General features: G+C 41.8%; 2 protein-coding genes and 2 non-coding genes across 8 annotated transcripts in view; all 4 read right to left on the bottom strand.

Annotated features, from left to right (window-relative positions):
• arhgef6 (Rac/Cdc42 guanine nucleotide exchange factor (GEF) 6) overlaps positions 1–15,936 on the bottom strand; it is a 33,884-nt gene extending 17,948 nt beyond the window's left edge. For 2 of the 3 annotated variants that reach the window (XM_018743237.2, XM_018743238.2), the window contains exons 1-6: positions 15,536–15,936; positions 10,488–10,571; positions 5,286–5,370; positions 2,160–2,284; positions 1,330–1,534; positions 1,142–1,212 (exon numbers count right to left, since the gene is read on the bottom strand). In XM_018743237.2, coding sequence (XP_018598753.2) covers positions 1,142–1,212; positions 1,330–1,534; positions 2,160–2,284; positions 5,286–5,370; positions 10,488–10,571; positions 15,536–15,700 — 735 coding nt within the window. In that variant the 5' untranslated portion in view covers positions 15,701–15,936. Of the gene's footprint in view, positions 1–1,141; positions 1,213–1,329; positions 1,535–2,159; positions 2,285–5,285; positions 5,371–10,264; positions 10,327–10,487; positions 10,572–15,535 lie in introns of those variants that run through there. The other variant, XM_018743239.2, reaches the window with a different exon arrangement.
• Positions 15,937–16,257: 321 nt separating this feature from the next.
• Positions 16,258–22,195, bottom strand: LOC108928871 (RNA binding motif protein X-linked). 3 transcript variants are annotated; one of them, XR_001965710.2, is made up of 9 exons: positions 21,155–21,334; positions 20,788–20,894; positions 20,489–20,645; positions 20,177–20,293; positions 19,979–20,093; positions 19,484–19,612; positions 19,309–19,400; positions 17,158–17,244; positions 16,258–16,428 (listed from the first exon to the last, which is right to left on the bottom strand). XR_001965710.2 is itself a non-coding variant. In XM_018743061.2 (9 exons), the coding sequence occupies exons 2-9, from the start codon at positions 21,261–21,263 to the stop codon at positions 18,386–18,388; spliced, it is 1,134 nt and encodes a 377-aa protein (XP_018598577.1). In that variant the 5' UTR covers positions 21,264–21,290; positions 22,134–22,195; the 3' UTR covers positions 17,162–18,385. The 3 variants fall into 3 exon arrangements, 2 of the variants coding, with proteins under 2 accessions (XP_018598577.1, XP_018598575.1); XM_018743061.2 differs by lacking the exon at positions 16,258–16,428 and adding an exon at positions 22,134–22,195 and having other exon boundaries at positions 17,162–18,693; positions 21,155–21,290; XM_018743059.2 differs by lacking the exon at positions 16,258–16,428 and having other exon boundaries at positions 17,162–18,693.
• Positions 20,360–20,433, bottom strand: LOC114912245 (small nucleolar RNA SNORD61). The gene has a single exon (XR_003798173.1). It is a non-coding gene; the product is annotated as a small nucleolar RNA SNORD61 (small nucleolar RNA).
• Positions 20,967–21,042, bottom strand: LOC114912244 (small nucleolar RNA SNORD61). Its single transcript, XR_003798172.1, has one exon. It is a non-coding gene; the product is annotated as a small nucleolar RNA SNORD61 (small nucleolar RNA).
• Positions 22,196–22,906: the final 711 nt, after the last annotated feature.

The following is a 22,906-nucleotide window of genomic DNA, read 5'->3' as shown; positions in this document are numbered from 1 at the left end:
GAAGGGATGCAGCCAGGACGGGACACCAGTCCGTTGCAAGGCACCCCAAGTGGGACTCGAACCCCAGACCCACCGGAGAACAGGACCCGGTCAAACCCGCTGCGCCACTACATCCCCCTATTTTTATACTTACAAACATTAAATATAAAAATTACTTAAAAATACTGACTCCAAACAAACTCCGAACTCCTATTCAACCTTCTTTATCCATTAAGCAGATTCAGTGTTCGTCAGCTTCTGGCCACTTCCAGTTTTCTTTGTCAGCACCTTGATCTCTATCGTAAAATGATGTTTCTTCTTTCTGCTGCCCTTAGAATCACAAGCACAAGACACAACCTATAAAGACTATGGGGTTGCGATGAATTAAGTTGCCCCACACCTGTGCCGTTTCAGTGCCTTACTGACGACTAACAGCTTTACATGTAAACACAGACTGAATTCGCTCTTCCTCAAACAGAAAGTTTAGAAAACAGATAAATGAAGGAAATACAATACAAAATAAATTAAATTCAAATGTCAACCTTTCGTAACATGAAGAGCCAGTGTATAGACCACTTATTTATATGAAGATGTTAAAAGTTGTTTTACATATGGACATCGAGAAATAAAGGCTGGTGGATCTTCTTATTTGGTTTGCGTCCAGCATTTCGAAAAAAAATTGTTCACATGGAGCTCTGAAGTTCCATCTAAACCAAAAAAGCCTCTTTTTGGCTAGTTTAGCATCGAAGGCATAACAGCTGTGATTTAAATGTTAGTACTTAGCTTTATAATTTGTTCACAGCTTCTGCACCTCAACTGTATGTTCTGATACAAGTTTGAATCTGGCTTAGGGTGTCCTGAGTTTACATGTTCTTCTGTTCATGTGAGTTTTCTCTCAAACTAATATTGTACCTTAATATACCCTCCCCTTACCATGAAAACCACATAAATGGTTTACATGCTTTGAATTTGACTTGATGGCTCTTACCCTACGCTACCTACAGTTACATGGATAAATGTACATGCAGAACTGAGCCGTCATCCACGCCAGGGTTAACATTCCATACAACATTTGAAAGGTTCACATTCTAAAAGCCATGCTAGTATGGGTTGAAGTCTTTCAGACAAACAATTCAGTGCTGAATTCTACCACACCACTCACCACACCATAGTAGTTCTTGGTTAGCTGAGGACTGTCAAAACCTCTTGCTGTTTTAGGTGACACTGGTTTCTCTGAAAGGACAGAAGAGACCAAAATTGAGAGACTCATTCTTTAACAGACAGAACTCACAACTGCTGCAGTCAGGTAATGCAGATGGTCATAGCCACAGAGCAGTGAATAACACTTACCCGAATGCTTGACCTCTCGAACGTAATTGCTGGGGAACCAGCCAGTCTTGCCGTTGAGTGTGCCCTCCCACCAGCCACCCTCCTCCTGCCGAGTAACGCAGATCAACTCGCCCTTGCTGAATGACAGCTCATCCTCGTTGTTTTGCTTGAAGTTGAAGCGGGCCTTCACCACCAGTTGTCCTCCGCTGCCGTTCTCTGACATCTCCTAAACCGCAACGAGGGCGCACCATTTAACACGAAAGTGTGCGTGATCCAGCCTTGATGAGGCCTTGGCCACCCAAAAAAATAGTATGGATCTTAATGGCATCTTTCTGGCTTTGGTATTTGTTTTTAAAGTTGGTGGGTCTTAAGCCACGATTCAAAGGTACCCAGAATAGCAAATTCCCTAATATTTTTGGGAGAGGAGTCTACCATTCAGGGACTTTGCAGGAGGAAACCTGACCTCCTGTGGAACTCAGGTGAGTCAGTATACTAACAGTTAAGTACTGAGCTGTCTATACTATTTTCATTTAATTCTATTTATTCTCATATACCTGCCTTAATGTGATATTTTTTCACTTGCAGCACTATTCCAGTGTTTGTCTCTCTACATTGCTGTTCTACCAATACAGTGATATGTGTGTGTGTGTGTGTATATATATATATATATATATATATATATGGCTACTGTAGTCTGGTGCAATTTCCTCCAGGATTAATGAAGATTTTTTTATTTATCTATCCATCGTTTGATCTATTTGAACCGGTGGATGGTTTCTTCAACAGCAGCAAGAGCGATAGATGACCTCATAACCTTAAAACAGACCATCAGAGCATGGGGGCATCCTTACTGTTCTTTTGGATTGTCTTCGCAGGTTTTTGTTGAAATTTGATGAAGTGTGTGAGGAAGAGGAGGTGGTGGTCTGGCTAGTTGAAGGGCTGCTGGACCGTGGACATGGTCTGTCGATGACACAATCTGTGGGAACCAGGGGCATGATCGTCAGTTTTAAGCTTTTTAAAGGGAGCCAAGAGCTTGTGTCGTTACTCAGTGGGCTTATGAGATGCCTTCCACACTTTGGTACAGATGCAGCTTATGTCACCTATGGATGGAAGCTCTGTAACTGTGTAACAATGTAACTAGTGACTTCTGATGTCTCTGTAGACATTACAACATTGACATGTCCTCAAGTCTCTGCTGAAGGATTCTGAGTCGTAACAGATGTCAGATAGTTGTCATCAAAGCTCAGTAAATCCTCCCGACTCCTCTGCTCTACAGATGCAAGAGCATGCAGGACTTACGCCAGCTTCAAGCAAATAAACCTGCTCATCCTGCAGACAGCTGTACTTCTGGTGGTGCTTACAGGCCCTTTGTGGCCCTTCTTGAGCTCACAGTAAAGGCTCCACTCAATGGACTGTTGTGTTCTTTGTGAGAGAACATCTGCTTGTGGGATGTGACCACATGGGCCCAGTCTTTTAGGAATGTTAACACCTGCAGTGACCTGGAGATCTATTGGCCCATCTACAGGTCTGTTCCCAAGCAGCAAACACACCTGAGTTCAAGTTTCAGTCCAGAAAGCCTCCTCCTTTTACATGTGGTCACACTCAATAGCTGGTTGCAGCCAATCACACTGTGGCTCCCTGCAGCCCTGTGTTAAAGACTTTGAACTTGTGTCAAGTCCAGCTATCCTGAGAAAACATAGCTACTACAAATCTTTGGCTCGACATGTCTGAGTATCCAATCACACCGTTATCAGACAGATGAGAAGCTGAATGTTGGTGGTCTGGTGTCACCAAGCTTCTGATGGAAGACCAGTCTGGACTGGCACCAATCTGCTCACAGCTTCATTAGCATTCAGCTCCTGCATGTAAATGGTTGGGTTCCAGCTCCACATCCCATCAAGGGAACCTTAGCCTCACAACCCTAGCCGAGGGCTGTGTGAGGGACTTCAAACTATGGCCACAGTGCATCTCTTATAATTTGGAGTGATAAAAAAAATACCCTCTGAAGCCCCAGAATAACTCAGAGCTTAGAAGGCCCCTAAAGGCACGCAGGGTAGACAGTTCTCACTAAATCCATATTTCATTCCAATGAATATTCTCTAAGTGCACACACAGAAATATTAATAGCATCACATATTAAGGTGTTCCGTTTTTAAACACAACATAAAAACTAAACATGTATGACCTGTCCCAGTCAACTGCCGTGTCTTCATTTACATTAAGACGTTCAGGAGGGAACATCTTTCCTTGATCCTCTTCATAGAAGCAAATGTAAAATTGAGAACTGATCAAGAGACCTTTTTGTAAAAGACCATATGTAGAGCAGGATTAACTTGGCTCCCTATGAAGGGATGTAATGGAGGGAAGTGTGGTGGGGAGGAGAGCAGATGGCGAAACCAACTGTAACCATGGACCTTATCTTATCTGCTTAGTGCCACATGGGTCGCATGGGTCTTACATGGTTATACAACAGGGGACCATACTGGCCCTACAAGACAATTCTAAAACTTTATAGGACATGCTGAAGTACATGGCAAGAGGTACAAGGTCAGGACTGTAGGAGCAGCACAGTCAATTAGAACCTGCACAGACCATGGTAAAACTGTAGACTCTTTGAAGCTACTGTTCAAGGGTCTAAAACTCTTTCAGTGAAGCGCAATGGACTGCACTGCCCATTCAAGCACGCTCTTCTCCAAAATGATAAGAGCATGACTGGCGGCATCCAAAGATGCCATCGCCTGGCAGCCTCACAAAGAAGTGCCCTGTTATGGACCATCTGCTTGACACACGCTCATTTGGGAAGGAATCTGGGGTGCGTGGTGCCAAGAACATGCCTGACGAGCGTTTGGTCCCTCTGCCACACTTCCATGTGGCCCCTGAATAGCAGCTTCAACGCAAGACACTGGCAGTACCTTGCCATCAGGCACAAGATGGAACAACATCCAACACGCCGTGACATTTCCGATCTCCCAGCATCCCTTGGAATATGCTGTTCTCTGTTATTATCTACTGGAAACAAATAAAATAGCATCTAAAATGCTGTTCTGCAGAATGACATCTATTCAGGTTCTTATGCAATGAAAATATTTATGTTCTAAAAACATAATATCATGTTATGTTCTTTTTGAATTTACATTAAACACAGAACAGCAGAATAATGCGGATTGAAGAAATCCAAGACTGAAGTTTACTCAGCTTTGAATCAGCCATATGATACTTGAGTTAACATTTTAATTTCAAAATAGTTTTTTCAGTTTTAAAAAAAATTAGACATCTCTCAAATTTTTACATCATAAATGACTGCAGAAAATAGCATCTTTATACATTCTACAGAAAATAGTTCACAAAAATATTTAAAATAGAAGCTAAAATATTTGTGAGCATTTCTGCCATAAATGACAGCGAACAGGCAAAGTTTGTGAGATCGAAGTGGTAAGGAGAGGATTAATAATAAAAAGAACATAACCCTTTCACTTCCTGGCAAAGGTCACCATATCAGACAGGGATTGTACATCATTTTCTTTTTACCTTTATTTTTTGAAAACTGTTTATTACATTTATACAGGGCATAGAGTACAAGTGTTTACTCTTTATAATAATAAAAAAAACTATTAATAAAAGAGGAGTACAAGTTATTATGTTGTTCAAGTAAATATGGAATCACATGTGGTTACAGTAAAACCACAGCTGACATCTTTTGTGAGAAAGACAGCTGGACCAGCCTGGGTAGTATTATTATTCAATTATACCAACTTTCCTATTATAAAATGTGATACATAATTAAAAATAAGCTGTGATTTTTCTAATTGTTCATAATAGCAGGACTGTGGTACCAAATGTCAACATGATTTTAAGAAATGTTGATGCTATAATGAATTAAATATACAGTTGAATCAATGCTGCATTCCATTGCTGATGTAAGATGATTTGTGCATCATTTGCCTTGAAGAAACAGATGGAGGACAGCTATGTCTCACCTTGAGTCGCAAAATTCACGGCCAGCAGCGTTGACAGAACCTGCTTGAAGTTCTCACCAGTGTATAAGTCTTCTGGTTCAAAGCCCTGGGCCAAACAGAGAGATGTAAGAACTAGAAGATACCACTTTGGACAGTCTCTCATTAGCAAGGAAATGATGGCAGCTGATGTCCACTACACTTTAGAATTAAAAAAAAAAAAAATCTCTACTGTACATTGCAGAAGGCCATAACACGTTAACATTATACCAGACCCCAAAACTGATATTTTTTTACCCTTTTTCACTTATTACGCTCTGAATGATTCTTAAAGAAATTCATTATATTTGAAAGGAAATTAAGAAAACAGTCTTAGGGTCACTGCATGAAATTTCCCTTCAAAATATGAGTTACGGTAAAAATTCAGTTTAAACCAATGAAAAATATATAAGGCACTTAGGCCTAAAGGTCACAGGTTCAAATCCCACTTCCAGCTGTAGTACCCTTGAGCAAGGTACTTACACTTACTATACTCAATGCTTCACATTGTTAAAGTACTCTGGAAGATTTATCTATTTATGCAGCAGGGTCATTTTTACTGTACCAGTTCAGGGTAAATACTTTGATTAAAGGTAATATAGCACATGTTGGAATTAAAACTCGTGCTTTGAGTGCAAGGCAGTGGCTCTAACCACTACAAAAAAACACTGATTTATTTTTCCTCTTTTACTCAGTAAGAGCATGGGGGGAGGAAAAAAAAAAAAAAAAAAAAAAAAAAAAAGGTGTTCGGTGTGGTCGCCTTCCTCTTTCCACACTTGTCCTGTAGAAGTGAAAGTCACACCAGCCCATTGTCCAATCGCATGACCAGAACGGCCCTTGTGAATTCTGGCTGAAGTTAAAAATAGGGCCGATGCTAAGAGTTCCAAGCACATGAAAGCAAGGGTGTGTCCCTGCTGAAACAGCACCATGCTATCCCAAGTATACATTTTCGGGTCGCCACTCCCCCAACCACTGACCATGAAGGGCAGCAAGGCACTAATTGCCAGTCGAGGGATTTGAAAGACAAAATAAGAGAGGGAGCTTCAAAACACATCGACTTGAAATGCTTCTTTTGTCTTTAATGCCGAGCTTCACTTATCAAATTCCCTCTTTTCTGAAAACACACAAACGCTTTTTGTTCTTACACCTAAAATACATCTACATACAAGGCCTCCAGCTGTAGAGCATTGAGGGCATATTGAAGAAGAAGAAGGAAAAAAAAAAAAAAAAAAAAAAAACCAAGACATGAGCCAATGGCAGAAAATAAAAATGTATTTGTTCCTGAGTAGTTAATGTGGAAAACCAAACGCTGCTTTGTGCAACTCCCCATCCAACAAACAGTCTTGCCAGGTCCCAATTTCTGGCAAACATAGTGGTGTAAAGCATTTCAAGAGAACAGTTTCTGTCATGTGAGTGTACATGACCAGGCTAGTCAAATGCCCTCAACACATACCTAAAGCTAGAGGCAGTGTACAAAGTGGAGTTCCCATACAGTCTGCTACCATGAAAACAAGCACTTGTACTGTGACTCCCAGCTGCTGGCCTTCTCAACGTAACCTCAGATGTACTACAAGAACTGCAATAAAAATCATAATCACTGCAATTATAACTGTAAAGAAAAATTGCATAGAAACAAATTGTAACTGATAGGAATAATAACCATAGTTAACATAGCAAATGATGGGGCATTTCAGCTGTCTGTCACAAAAAGGTATTAAATTTAGCATTCAGCAATGATTACATAGTAACAGAAAAACTACTACATTGAGTATAAACAAAAATGTAAATTTAAGTAGAGATCAGTTTTAAGAATCATTAAAACTATGTTCTTATTTGTCTTCTACAATTTCTAAATTTCAGCTGAGTGATTACATATTAATACACTAAAGAAAAATGACGGTTTATTCAAATGAAAATCAGCCTGTTCCCAAACCGTGTAGTTTAACATTTACAAATGGGGCAACAAGTACTGTAGTGTTTACAGTTGCTGCCTTGCATTCAGAAGTCACAGGGTCAAATCCCACCTCCTGCTGTAGTACCCTTGAGTAAAGTTGTTACCCTGAATTGTTTCCAGTAAAAATTATCCAATTGTATAAATGGGTAAGTCATCGTGAAGTGCTCTGGAGAAAAGCCTCCACTAATCCAGTAAATGGGAAGAGCTTTGTAGTGTCTGCAGGTGAACAACTGGATGTGTGTGATTCTTTAGTAATGAATTTAAAAATAAAAAATAAAAAAAAAAAATATTCACACACTGTTATTTTCACAAATTATTACGTATTATACATACTCCGTAAAGTTAAAGCATCCAACAGCTGAGTGTAAACTGTAATAATAAAATAAAAATATATCATTTCTGTCCCCAAAATATGAAGGTCAAGCACATTCCTAAAAGATACTACATCAGCAACAATCTTCCATGGGTTTGGTCCAGTTCCAAGAAGCTTTAAATAAGAGGCGATATTTACAGTGCCAAAATACTTAAATTTCTAACTGAAAGACCAAATGCTCCTCGTCATTTTTTTAAGTGCAGACACCATGATAACACAGTGATGTACCAGGGTGTGTCAAGTCTGGGAAATTACTAGGCAAAGAGGCCACTTCCTTCCCACATTGACAAAAACAACAAAACATCATCACCAATAACAACAAAACGAAGCCCCATCCATAAGGCAAAAAAACACTATTTAAGGTCAAATACTATAAAGGGAAACTAGAAAGGGGGGGGACTTAATTAACAACACAACTAAAAAAGTAAAACAAGGCAATCTGTTACTCCCCTAACTCAAATTCAGGAAACAACAAAACCAGTACGCATGCTCTGAACTAACAAACCCCAAAACCTGCTCCAGAATTCAAAGCAAACACCACCCTTTTCCCTTCTCAGCCTTTCTATTTCAATAAAGGCTTAAATCGAGGTTGACAAGCAGTCAGTTTAGTTGCGAGATGGAGTGCAGCCCTGGATCCTGTCTGCCACACACACTCCAGAGTTTGCGCCCTAGAGTATGCCAGTGTTTCTTTGAGGGAATATATCCGATACACTGACACACAAAATTTTTTCCAACAAATTTCTTGAAGGACCTCACTTTTCTGTTTCATGTACCTAACTGCAAAAAGCTGAAACAGATATTAATTTTGGGAGTGATTACAACTATGATGTACTGTAAGAGATCAAACAGCAAAACAGGGATTTCAGCTACAGGACCTCAAAACAGGAAACCCTTTATGCATTTATCAAAGGGGAACTATAGTTACAAGCTAACCTGTAAAAATAAGTTACTAATCATCTAGAGGATTGTGCACTCTGACTAAGTCTAGTCCAAAACTAAATGATAAAGGACTAGAAGATTCCTGTTAAAGATCACATGCTATACTGTCCTTACTGATGCATATTAAACTACACTTGTACAGCTACTGGTGGCATCCGCAACTGTGTGCCCCCACAAATCCCAGCACAACATTAAGACCCAAATTGTCACACAAAAATCCACACAAGCATCAGGCTGTATCAGAAAAAGCATCAGCAATTAAGCAAAGATTGATTATTATTTGAAAAGCATTTTAAGCTAATGCCTTTCTCCAATGTGACTTACAATTTTAGATCATCAACTTAATGATTTACCAATATATACAGTATTCCTACTGTATGAATCAGTTATATCAAGGGGGAGTTACTTGCGTAGTGGTTAGAACTGCTGCCTTTGCACCCAATGATCACAGCCTCAAGCCTCACCTCCAGCTATAATACCCTTGAGCAAGGTACTTACCATAAAAATTACTCTAGTAAAAATTACCCAGCTGTATAAATGGGTAAATAATTGTAAGTAGCTTAATACTGTAAGTTGCTGTGGAGAAAAGCATCAGCTAAATGAAGTAATATACACACACAATTTACTACATTGGAAAAGGATTTTAAAGCCAGGACCTTAAAACTGCAAGGAAACAGTCCTAATCACTACACCACCCAGTGGTTCAGAAGGATGGAATCAAATACCACTGAGTAGTCAGGCAGGTGTAACACATACACAAAATAAGCAGAGCCAGGTTAAAACAGGTACTGATATTATCAAGTACCACTAGTAAATCTCTGAGGAACTGGAAGAGAGACTGTTTGTTCATAAAGGTTACATCCCCTCACTAACCACCGCTGTCGTGCTGGCTACCACAGACTCAGCGAAACTGTTCAGTACATCTCCTCCAACACCAGGGAAGGGGGCCACACCTCCCTCAGTGTCTCCTGTACAAGAAAACTTCAGTTTGGCGGTGTTCATGATCGAACACCATTTCTGCCCAATTAGAAAAGTTTTTTAATTATAATTAAAAAAAACTAAACACCATATTAAAGCCTCAAAAAATAACAGCCATCCATCCATCCACCCACTGTCAACAACCGCTTGTTCCGAGCGGGGCCGCGGCGAGCCGGAGCCTAATCCGGCAACACAGAGCGCAAGGCCGAGGTTGAGGGGACACACCCAGGATGGGACGCCAGCCAAGGCACCCCAAGTAGGGCTCAAACTCAAAAACAACACAAAATAAAAATTAAAAAAGCCAAACTGGATAACTGTTGATACAGAACGACTATTTTATTTTTAAAGACAATTAATTATTTTTTTATGAATTTCATTAATTTTTACTGAAAAATGTGCATTTTATAATATTAGAGAGATGGGTGACCTGCTGCAACCACCTGATTGAGGCATGATGTAAATTTGCAGACTGTTCTCAAAGCTGAAATATGATCAGTAAGTAATAAGAAGAAAAGTTTTTAAAAAAAAGCAATCTAATCTAATGTCACAGCCAGATTTAGAGATTGTAGGAAAAAGGCATTTGACTTTTAACAGATCTTTCTTTTCTGTACGGATGCATACAACTTGGATGTTATATACTTTTTAAAAAATACCTTTAGAAATACCCTTTTAAAATACCTTTGTCGACAATATCCACAGTGAAGATGTGATTCTTTTTACCTTCATTGGCTGATTCATTCATGACTCCGCAGGAAATGTGCACCTTCTTGCGGCGCAAAAGTTGAAATCAGCGCAGCGCAACAGTGTTGTTACGATGATAAACAGCAAATGTAAGCAACACGCTGCGACCACAGCGACGCACGAGAGGGTGCGCGAGGTGTGAAGGGGGCGCGAAGTCGTGTCGCGCCGTGTGTCGCGCGCGCACGCACACACACACACTCACCTCCACTTTGAGCGACGCGCATCCTCGCAGGAACTCCCTGATGTTGGCGACGCACTCCGCTTCGCTCCGCGGCTCCGCGCACCACTGCCACACATCAATCAACGCATCAGTAACTGAGCGAAGCAACAAATCAACAAGTAAACAAGCGCGGCGGGCGGGCGCGCGAGCGTGGAAGGAACAGCGGACGGACAGTCTCGCGCTCTCTCCAAAAGCACACACAGGTAGTTAGAGAGGCGCTGCTGCCTGGCACTTCGCAGCCGTGCCTCAGCCAGTCCCAAAAACACTGCCGAGTTGCGCCTCCTGCTTTCGCGTGATTTGGCGGAGAAGGAAAAGGGGTCCTCCTCGAATTCTACTTCTACTCCCGCTCCTCCTACTCCTTTCATACATACTGTATACACAGGAGGCGGGCAGAGCGCGGCGGGGAGGTGGACGGCTCCAGAACCGCCTCAGGAACCCTTATTGGCGAAGGGAAGTGACGTCAGGTGCCTCGAGCCCAGTGGCGGGCTTGGGTGTAGGCGGCGCGAGGTCCGCGGAACACGTGGTGGTGTTTGAGTCCCCCAGTGCTGCTTTAAAACTCCTCGGACCGTCACTGTCGTTCCCTGAGATGAAATCGATGATTTCAAATCTCACTTCTAAGGAACTCCTACTTAAAAAAAAAAAAAAAAAAACTTGAGTTCTCAATAACTCTCACACCGATTGCATTTAAAATGTATTCATTTAGCTGGGACTTTTCAAAAGCGACTTACAATGTGTGACTGCCTACACTGATTTATCCATTTATACATAATATATACTTATATATTTTTTTTTTATTTGTTGAATATTTAAATACTAACATTAATGAGGTTTCTTTTGGCTTCAGTTCTAGAAGTCTTGCATCTTTAATTAACAGGATCATTCTTTCTGCTTTATCCTAAGTTCATTCATGGAACTCACCTGACTCCAGTATATCTTTAGAAAAATATTTTCAGAGACCTCTCAGTCATGTTCTAAGTGCAGACCTGTTCCAGGTACTCCAATACATCTTTTCTCAAAAGCTACTGAAATACAACAGAATGTAGTGTAGTGGTCTACAACGGCCAACTTTGACTCCAAAGGTTGAATCCCACCTTCTGCCGTAGTGCTGTTGAGCTACATACTTACCCTAAATAGCTGCAGTAAGAATTACCCCACTGTATGAATTCACCGTGGCATATCAATAACCAGTGTAATTCCTGTTTGCTGAGTTTTTCCTTCTGTAGAAAACTCTATAATCTCATTAAGACATCAGTTACTAACCATTTCTTTCTTGTTGAGCATTGGTTCCCTATGATAAGACCTGAGGAGGCCGGCCGGACGTACCAGCGCCCCATGCTGACTGAAGCTGATGACCAATCGCCATGATGAACGAGATGTACACCTTGGTGAAGCGGGAAATCAAGTTAACATACAGCAACAATGCTATTATCAGTTGTAAACTGACTTAGGAGTCTTATTTAATCTAGAATTCCCAGGAGGGGTGGGGAGCCACTGGCACTTGGACCCCCAGAGGTTTTTTTTTTTTCTCTTTTGTCTTTCGGTTGGGAGTTTTTGGTTCCTTTCCCCCGTGGCCAGTAGGCGTACTTATAGCTTTAATAACTTCACAGATACTGTGGTAATTTAATAGCCAACTATCTATCTTATGCCTTCGTTCAGTGCTCTATGCCAGTGTGTGAGAAGAGCACTCTATAAAAATAAATGGAACTGAACTGATAAGTCCGTGTAAGTCACTTAAGAGAAAAGCATACAGATAAATATAAGAGCTCTGTCCCACTGTGATTCACATTATAGGACAGTGCCATGAATATGCAACTAAGTGAACTTCTTCACTATGATAGTTAATATTTGACCTGTATGACAACTTGAATGAACTGCGCAAGACGATGTTACCTCTTTTAGATCATCTTACAGGGAGCTGTATGACCACTCTTGTTAAATATTGGAACCTTTGCCTTTGAGTGGTCTTATATACCTGAATATATTTACATTTTCTTATTAATACTACTGTGTCTGTGCTGTTGTGACTAAACATACATTTCTGTTAAGTTTCGAAATGGCAATGGTTGAACGAACGTGTATAGCTTTTTAGTTGTACCAAAATGATGTATAGTGGACTATTTTCCCTATAAGAAATAACAGAAAATGTTATTATGAACCAACCGTCACTAATTTCCCCGATTGGATACTGAAGATCCTTATGAATCTGTAGCCATACATCATTAAAACAGCAAAGTTATTCTGAAACATTTCAGAGGTTTTTACAGGTCATATGTACACTGTACCACAGTAACTGCAGCATTGGTGTAGGAGACAATCATCTGACTGCTGTAGAAAAAACATACTTCACTTTGAAAGATATGTTGTACCAGTACAGCATTTTCTTTACAAACACCTACAATTATGAAAAAAAAAAAACTTTAAAAAATATATTAAAAAAAAAAATGTTTGTTTTTGACACTTTTAATTGCAAGTTAAGATGTATTCTAGTGCAAAATATTCTGCAACCCTCTGCAAGCCCAGAGATATTTGTTGAGTAAACATAATTTATATTGGGATGTTATACATACAGATACAGATCTTTTAGGTAATTTTTTTCCTGATTATTCAGCCAAACCGGAATATACACTCACCGACCACTTTATTAGGTACACCTTGCTAGTACCGGGTTGGACCCCCTTTTGCCTTCAGAACTGCCTTAATTCTTTGTGGCATAGATTCAACAAGGTGCTGGAAGCATTCCTCAGAGATTTTGGTCCATATTGACATGATAGCATCACGCCGTTGCTGTAGATTTGTCGGCTGCACATCCATGATGGGAATCTCCATTCCACCACATCCCAAAAGTGCTCTATTGAATTGAGATCTGGTGACTGTGGAGGCCATTTGAGTATAGTGAACTCATTGTCACGTTCAAGAAACCAGTGTGAGATGATTTGAGCTTTGTGACATTGTGCGTTATCCTGCTGGAAGCAGCCATCAGAAGATGGGTACACTGTGGTCATAAAGGAATGGACATGGTCAGCAACAATACTCAGGTAGGCTGTGGCATTTAAACAATGCTCAATTGGTACTAAGGGGCCCAAAGTGTGCCAAGAAAATCTCCCCCACAGCATTACACCACCACCACCACCAGCCTGAACAGTTGATACAAGGAAGGATGGATCCATGCTTTCATGTTGTTGATGCCAAATTCTGAGCCTACCATTGAATGTCGCAGCAGAAATTGAGACTCATCAGACCAGGCAACGTTTTTCCAATCTTCTATTGTCCAATTTTGGTGAGCCCGTGCGAATTGTAGCCTCAGTTTCCTGTTCTTAGCTGACAGGAGTGGCACCCAGTGTGGTCTTCTGCTGCTGTAGCCCATCTGCTTCAAGGTTTGACGTGTTGTGCGTTCAGAGATGCTCTCCTGCATACCTCGGTTGTAACGAGTGGTTATTTGAATTACTGTTGCCTTTATATCAGCTCGAACCAGTCTGGCCATTCTCCTCTGACCTCTGGCATCAACAAGGCATTTTCGCCCACAGAACTGCCGCTCACTGGATATTTTCTCTTTTTCTGTCCATTCCCTGTAAACCCTAGAGATGGTTGCGTGTGAAAATCTCAGTAGATCAGCAGTTTCTGAAATACTCAGACCAGCCCGTCTGGCACCAACAACCACGCCACCTTCAAAGTCCCTTAAATCACCTTTCTTCCCCATTCTGCTGCTCGGTTTGAACTTCAGCAGATCGTCTTGACCATGTCTACATGCCTAAATTAAAATGCTACCATGTGATTGGCTGATTAGATATTTGTGTTAACGAGCAGTTGAACAGGTGTACCTAATAAAATGACCGGTGAGTGTATAGATTGAGTGCCACATAGTTTTTTTTTTTGATAATTTATAAAGCCTCTGATTCCTTAGAGCATGATTCATTATTCAAACAACTTCAGTCTGACTGTTGTAATTGCTGTTTTTGCCAATAATGAACAAAAAATAAAAATTATATGGAGAGAGGGTCACATTTTTTTCTGAAACTGCGATACATCATATTTTCATCTGAACTGCGGGGTTAGCAGTAGGTTCACTTTTGAGAAAGCGAACGAAAAATCACAACCCAGTCACTTACTGCATACGAGATACTGACATCGTCAGCACCCATTCAGCAAAAAAAAGTGATTTCCTGTGTTCGTTTCACATTTTTCTGCTGGTAAAACCTTTCGCGGGGTGAACAACTGCTCCGCTTCCATTCGGCTGAGGTGCCCTGCAGCTTCCGCAGGCCACGCGAGCAGGACTCGCACTCGCCCGCCAAACCCGGACGCCTCGCGGCCCGCGTTCGCGCCGCTCCCGCAGCGTGCACGCGCTCCAGCGGTTACTCCGTCTGACGTCGCGCAGTGATGCAACGCGCGACCGCGCTGCGTGCCGCGACCTGACTTGCTGAAGAGTAATCCGTCATAAACCGGGTCAAAACAAGATTCTGTTTTAACCGGTCACTTACAGGCATTAACACCGCTTCGTCGCGAGCATCTTAAGTTTGAAGTGATCATTTTCGGAAAACAACATTTACTCAAACGATACGCGACGTGTATATGTAATAAATGCGTGGAAACTAAGTGGAGACATATATGAACTCGAATAATTTGCACTTTCGCTTCGGCCACTTAATGCGGAAAAACAGTTCGTGTGAAACAGGAAGTAAACGCACACGATTGGTGAGGAAAACGTACAGAAAAGAAAGTTAAAGATCCTAATAATAATGAACGTCGTTTAGTGCCGCCGCCGGTGTCTATCGAAACCAATAAAAAAAAAGGGCGACAAAGTAACTAACGGTTACTGATCCCAGTGAGACCGGCGGAGGGGGAGGGGGGGCAGAGCCGGGCGAGCGCTGTTCTCACGCCTCTGGAACGCATATTATTAGTATCCTTAGTAGCGAGGGAACATCGGGAACTTTTCGGCTTTGCGCTGGTGCTCCGTGACACACTTCTGGTCCCGGTAGCTGATCATCATCATGGCAACGCCGCGCACGAACTGCGCGCACACCCTCCGTACTTACCTTATGGACAGAGCCCGGCTGGAGTCTCTCCAGGAGCCTGCAGAGCACCACTCCATCCCGGAGAGCGCTTTTGAGGAACTCCTCGGGGTCCGCGATGTTCTTCTTGGGCGAGCTGAGCACCCCCAAGGAGATAAGCCACGTTACTGTCTGCTCCTCCGGGTTCATCGTGTCGTCGCCACATCGAGTGTTGAGCGGCAGGCTGGAACCCCGGGCGTCTCACGCTCAGCCACTCGACTGCCTACATCCGCGTTTCTGCGCCGTCCAGCGCCGCTCTTACGAAGGAAGCTGATGTTTATCAGGAAATATTCCTCCGTCATTACGTCTCCTCGCATTTCCGCAGTTTCCCCCTCCGCTACAGAGCGCAGCCTGCGACTTGAGCGCTTCTTCCCCGAACCTTCCGCCTTCCTTTCCAGCTTATGCTTCCCTCCCTGCCTGGCCATCACTGCTCATCTCTTTACAGTTTGAAGTAGTGCTGCTACCCACTGGAATGCACAGCGATTTTCTGAAGAAGCCCACAACACTTCCACAAAATGGGTCTTTGTTGAATTCAGCAGGAATAATTTATGGAAGTGGAAGGATTACTTGTAGACAAGTTGCCTTGTTCCAGCAGTCACATACACACACAGAGCACAATCTATGTAAAATAACATGACTTCAGATGGAAACCCCTTAAGGTACATTTCATTCCAATAGCCACAATTCCACCAAGAATAAAACCCCCCAGAGACAGATAATTAGGCATACCAACTCCAGGCGATTTATTGAAAAAGATTTAAAAAAAAAATAAAATAAAAGGTTGTTTTTCCTCCCAAACAGTGCTGTTCACAGGACTCCTTAACCCTGCAGGATTTTTTCATCTCACAGGACAAACTTCTGACCAGCTTCTGCAGGACCTAAACACAAACAGTAAACATGCGGCATATTAACCATAACAATAAGTGTAAAGAAGCAACCATTGCAAACCTATTCCACTTATGGTGCAAACTAAATTTCTAACTTTAACCAGCTTCTACATGATGGAAAACAGGCAAGTAAGATTAACACTACACTTGGTCAAACATGGGACTAGTCCTAGTGATATTAGCACAATGTCAAAGCCATGTGTCCATTGCTGATGTAAAACTTCACAGGAAAAAGTTCATGAACTGTTATAATTGGCTTTAATAGTGGCTCAGACTGTAGAGTCACTGTAGTTTTAAATCTGCGTCCTAATTCATCAGGAGGCAAACACTCCACCAGAAACTAACCAATCAATGTGAAGTCCATAAGTCAAGCATTTTCTAGACCCCTTCAAGTACACACCATGACACCAACACATGCAACTCCTTTCACACTGGAGAGGGCAGGGAAACATGTTCCAACACCTTGGGCCAACAGAACAGGAAGTGCAGACTCGAATACATTGTAATCTAGCCAAGACACATTGCATGCAGAACATGCATTGGATTCTGTACACATAGCTGTATATACAGCTAGTTTAACTTACAGTCCACGTTTTCCTTTGAATTATGTTCACAATGTACTCAAGTGACTCATGAGTCCTAGTGGATGACAAAGCAACACTGAGCTATACATTTAGCAATCCGACTCAGGTTCTATGAACTTTAAGGGAGAAAACTTGCCTTGGAAATCATGGGCTTGTCATGTAGGTGTCCAGGTGGTGGAATGAAGTGTTACTCATCCATTACTGACTGAAAAATCACCTTACCCTGAAAACAGAAAAACAGTTAAGCAGCAAGCATTTCTATACATGTAAAGATCAATAATTTAAAATAAAATAAAAACTTCCTGTTCTTTCTTGTTCCAGGCTATGATCCAAATTTCCTTTTCCAGTTTATGTTGCAGTTTGCAGTCCTCTACTGGGGTGTCTCCAGTTTGATCTCCTTGTATAGATCTGGACATGCTGGCTTAAGTTTGACTTTTGCAAAATCTTAAGGAACCTTTTTGTACTACAGTAACGGTAAATCCATTGAGAATCGCCATAGAGGTTGAATTTTACAGAACACTACCGATTGCCAAGGTCTTAGTCTATAAATTGCAGAACTGCATTTGTTTCAAACAAAAAAAAGCTGCAAGTGGAGACGATTCTGAATACTGACGTTATACTTTATACGTGCACATTCGTCGAGAAGGTTATGTCAAATTTCATATCCCCCATAGAAAAAAAGGGTTCTCTTTGCTTACCATCTGTTGACAGGTAACTTGTTTTTAATCAGCGGACGGTGGAAAAGATTCACTTGGTTTGGTTGTCAGGTTCTTTGGTTAGGTCGGTGGAAGCCAAGATTAGGCTTTGGTTGGGGCTCCATTACCACACACCAACAATAAAAGAATCTGGCAAATATGACATTTGCCTTTTCTCTTCAGTAAAACCACAACTGGACTGAATCAACTTTAGCTGATTAATTTCTTTAAAAAGGTCCAATGGAACTGGCAGTGTTTACGATCTGAACAGCAGAGAAAATTTCAAAGGCAAATGCAGGTAAATGACATTATGATCTCTTTCTGAACATCTACCAGTTCTTATCACACTTTTGATAAAAACTTTATTAATAAATGAAAAGGCATGTTATTCCAGGGAATTTCAGCAAGTGTAACAGCACTAGTTACAAAGTCACTTAAAATGACTACAACACTAGAGGGGTAGGTGGCCAGGACACTAAACCAAAAAAAAAAAAAAACAAAAAAAACAATTAACACTCAGCATCTTCAAAGGAACACATTGATGGTTTGAAGATACGAAGTAGGGCGAGAGCATTTGTCCTCGTGTTGACCTTCCGCTTCCATCTCCTTGAAAGGAAAATTCATAAGAACTCCATTTAGAAAACCACCTCTGTCCATTTTCAAGTTCAGTCAATATCTGCTGCGGGCAATTCCTCTATCCATCCGACTGCCTCCGCGTCCGCCACCTCGAAGCCCTCCACGGCTTGAGCTGCTGAACGCATCACGAGGAGGGTAGCCTCGCTCAATTGGTGGGGCTGGCCCCCGTTCCTGCCTGCCCATTCGCTCGCCGCGGCTAGGGGGGTACGGATCACTGCGACTGTTGGGGTAATTGTCTCGACCGGCATACCCATCTCTGGAACTGCTGCCATAGTCGTCATAGCGACTTCCACCGTAGGAGGGCGGAGGGCCCCTTGAAGGTGGGCCACTTCGTGAGTTACCTGCAGGGTCAATGGGTCAGGTAATTGACAAGTTCATTACTAACAGACTGCTGCATGTTTCTGGGTTCTTTGTTTGGACGGTTCTTGTTATTTTGGGTGCCCACTTCCCATGACAAAATGTAAGCACATGCCCCTTAAGAAGGTTTTGAATCAGACAGTCTAATGAACCTGAGAAATTTGGCCTTGATATGGATGCATTCTCCAAAAGTGTTTCTAAAGCATAAACTATTTCCAAGATCAAACTGCACCCATACTGTTGGGAGATTTAGCAGGGAGGGGGGATTACAACCCTGTAACATGCCATTGAATACTTTTGCGCTGCTGCATTTCCTTCCATTTTAAGAACTCCAGTTGTTGAAACGGTAGATTTGCAACTGTGATTTTACTGCTTGATGGTTTTTCTGACCAAGATCTTATATTCCAGAAAAAATGAGTTCTGCATATTCCATGGAGTCTTAGCAGAAGCTTTGCAAAAATACTGTGTTCAAGGTGGCCATAGGAGGTTTTGTTCGGAAGTCCACAGACTGAGTACGGGATGTGTTTTGAGAAACTGCAAACTGGAAAGAAACCGGCTTTGAATAAAACCCAAACACTATATGATAACCTCCATCTTACCGTAACCATCATAGGGTTCTCGATAGGAATTGGTGGTGGGGCGGTCCATGTAACCTCTGGGCTCTCGGCTTCTGCCATAGCTGTCACGGTCACTGAATAAAATAGTACTTTAATCGCATTTTGATGTGTGGCAGGATGACAATACACACAATATGAAACTGAAGATTAAACATACCTATAGCTCCGTGACATTGACCCATAATCGTCACGGGAACTTGAGTGGGGATACTCGCGGTAAGGATAGTCCCGGGAGGGTGGGGCATAATCTCTGTCTCTAGAGCTCATGTAATCTCTGCTGGAGTAGCTGAGGAAAGGGTGTAGAGGAAACAACTTGATAAATTGGGGGGGGGGGACTCCACACACCCACTTCTAGTTTAAACCATCAGAAGCAACAGTGCTGCACCTGTATTGAAGCCTCTTGGGGGGGGGGGGGGGGGGGAGGTAATTTTCTGGGTTTCAAAAGATGCATACAAATTCTCCCAATCACTATTTGATATTTATTTTATACCAACACTATTTCAAAAGCCAAAATAAAGTATTTTGTTCTCAGATAGTGCTCCAAAAGATTCAAGTGGTAAATTGTTTCCTAACAGGAGACATTCGCCTCTTATTTGGTGAAAATGTAACTATAAGCGGCTTGAATACTTTTGCAAGGAACTATATTACGCACCTGTCTTTTGAGCTATAATGCTCATCACGTGGGGATGGATAATCATCTCTCCTGGACATCATGCCATCTCTGCGAGGAGGTGGACCATAAGGATCCCTCTCTCGAGACATAGGAGCTGCAAAATAATTGCACTGTTAAACACAATTACAAAAAAAGGTCACACCTCCCCACCCACACGAAAATGAAGCGATCACCTACGTCGGCCCATTGGTTCTGAAAGTGCTGATCTCTTGGGTGGTGGCCCTCCATTGTGAATTGGGGGACCTCTCTTCAAAGGTGGTGGGCCTCTGGATGACATGTCCTTGAAAAAGGGGTCTAAGCCCCATGATTTGAATCAATTTGGCCGAACATTTAGATTTCACAACATATCAATGAATAGCTATGCTCAGAACTTCTTAGAGGACAAAAATAGGCAAAAATCAGGTAAAAGATCAATGCCAGAGTTTCATCATTGCACACACAATGAGTTCTCTGAAGATGCATTGGTTGAGCTTTGATGTGACATGATACCTCTAGCTGGTGGGCCTCTCATTCCACTCATCCCTCTGGATCCACGCATGCCTCGAGGCGAGCCACGGCCACGCAGAGTCAGTGGTCCTCGGCGCCCTCCAGTTTCAAATTGAGGCTTTGTTGCTTGTTCCACTTTAATTGGTTTACCATCAAGAGACTATGGAATTAAATGCATATTAGATCTGAACCACAACCATTACTACTGGACTGCAAACTTGTATCATGCAGACATCCCAACGAGTGACAAATGTAGCGTGAGCTCATGCTTATGCTTCAGCGTGGAGAAGCAAACTGCTTACCTTTCCATTCATTTCCCTCACCGCATCCTTGGCATCAGCTGGTCTTTCAAATGTCACAAAGGCAAAGCCTCTTGATTTGTTCGTTTCACGGTCTTTCATCAACAGCACTTGAAGAGTCGAGACATATCACATAAGAAAAATTCCAAGACTGCCACCTTCACATTACTGTCCAAATAAGCAAGCTCAGAACTTCTTAGAGGACAATTTAGGATCTTTCAGCTCATTACTGATCAAATAAAGCATTTTCATCACAGCTTGCACTGAAGCATGCCTGCTCTGTACCCACAATGTCAGCACACTCAGGTGGGTGCAAGCGATGTGAACACGCTTGGCTCTGAGTAGAATTTAAAAAAATAATTTGAATTACCTTCTACAATTCTCCCGTATTTGCCGAAATACTGCTCAAGTGCCTTCTCATTTGTTTCAGTATTAAGGCCGCCGATAAAGAGCTTGCCAGGTCTGTCTGCTTCAGCCATGATCGCTGCTGCTCAAAGCCTGGAATCCTACAAAAGGCAAAAAGTCACATCCAAGTTCCAGGAAATAAACAAGTATCATTGATCAAGAGCAGAAGAAGCAAGTGTGGGACAGTGAGTGAACAACCCATCACTTCCTGTCCTGGGCTAGAACCTGCCACCCTCAGCTTCAACTTCCACCTACACCATGCATGTTATACACTCCAGCAAAATCCTCACCCTAAGCTCTCACTAGAAATACCCAGTTGCAGGTCACTAGGCAAAAATACAATTTCATAACAATAGACCAAAATAAACCTGGCAGCCTGGTGGTGGTATGCTGAAACCCATCATGTTTTTAGGTAGGTTACAGTGCAGCACGGTTACAACTAAACATATTAACTATTTTAGCAAGCACTTTAAATTACAAGTTTGCAGTGAGCTCATACTTATTTATATGTTATGGATTATATTTTGCACATGATGATATTATATCTCGCGTGTCGAAACGGGAAAATGGAGGACAGAAGTTCCACCACCACTGAAGCGAACCGAACGAACACTTCACACACCCTCAGGCCACGCCGTTTTGAAAATAAAAAAATTTGAACATTAACTCAGTTTCAAGCAAGCCTGAGCTAAATTTAGTTAAGGGAAATAGCTGCTCTGCGCAAGGCAAGCGAAGCGGACGTTCACGCGATGGCATCATGATTCTCTGATCTTCTGTGTGTAAAATGGCGTCAGCCCAAAGTGAACAAAAAAACGGCTAAAGAATGGGAAACTATATGAATTGGCATTTTTGGAAATACGTAAGGAGCGGAAATAAAAACTTCAAAGTAATTCATCCCAATACAAAAGACCACACCTCTGGCAACCATAACTCGGCCCACTCACCTCCGAACGGACGGCGCTCAATGAGAACGACGGAAGGACTACACCGCTTTTATACTGATCACGTGCTCAGATTTCCGTGAACCCAGATGCCCCGGAAGTAGTTCTTCCCCCCCACTCCTGACTTTTTTGTGATGTTTGGCGTTTGAATGCTGTATAACGGTGTCGTTCTGTATTCCACTTCTCATCGCTGGCCTGTAACAAATCGTCATTAGTCAGTTGTCAGATGACACTAGTCTTTCTCAGGGACTCCTCCCAAATTATATCACTGGTTATTGTTCTTACTGAAGAATTTTGTAAAGAAGCACCGGACTCCCTCAACAAATGAGAATTTTACAGGTATAATACAGAGCTCAAAATAATATGTTGTATTTAATTAAAGATGGAAACATAAAGTGTCCAATATGTAAGTCTGGTTATTGACAAAACGCAAAAGAAATTAAACTCCTGGTTAGAAAGAGATTTATCATTAAGAGGGAGAACTCTACTGACAAAAGCAGAAGACCTAAATCTTATCCAGACTAACAAACGCTGCTATTTCTTTCCTCATGGATAATCCACTGACTACAACAACTGACAAGATGCTTTTCAATTTTAATTGGAAGAACAGGACACATTATTATTAAAACTCTGTAATAATGAACATACACATGTGGGCGTATGAATGTTCTTGACTTTGCAACATTGAATAACACCTTTAATAAACCGGGTCAAAAAAATTGCTTAATATTCCAAACTCTATTTGGAATCTCATCCCTCATTATGTCTTGTCTAAG

Source organism: Scleropages formosus, chromosome 14, assembly GCF_900964775.1.
Source record: "Scleropages formosus chromosome 14, fSclFor1.1, whole genome shotgun sequence".
Taxonomy (NCBI): Eukaryota; Metazoa; Chordata; class Actinopteri; order Osteoglossiformes; family Osteoglossidae; genus Scleropages; species Scleropages formosus.
The sequence above is the reverse complement of the archived record's forward strand: the minus strand, read 5'-3'. Positions and strand labels throughout refer to the sequence as shown.

Excerpts from the sequence above, each read along its gene's own strand:
- LOC108928871 (XM_018743061.2), bottom strand. The coding sequence starts at position 21,263 with ATGGCTGAAGCAGACAGACCTGGCAAGCTCTTTATCGGCGGCCTTAAT. Across the intron at positions 20,895-21,154 it reads ATACGGGAGAATTGTAGAAG|TGCTGTTGATGAAAGACCGT; the intron begins GTAATTCAAATT and ends CGACTCTTCAAG. Across the intron at positions 20,094-20,176 it reads TTCAGAACCAATGGGCCGAC|CTCCTATGTCTCGAGAGAGG; the intron begins GTAGGTGATCGC and ends ATTATTTTGCAG.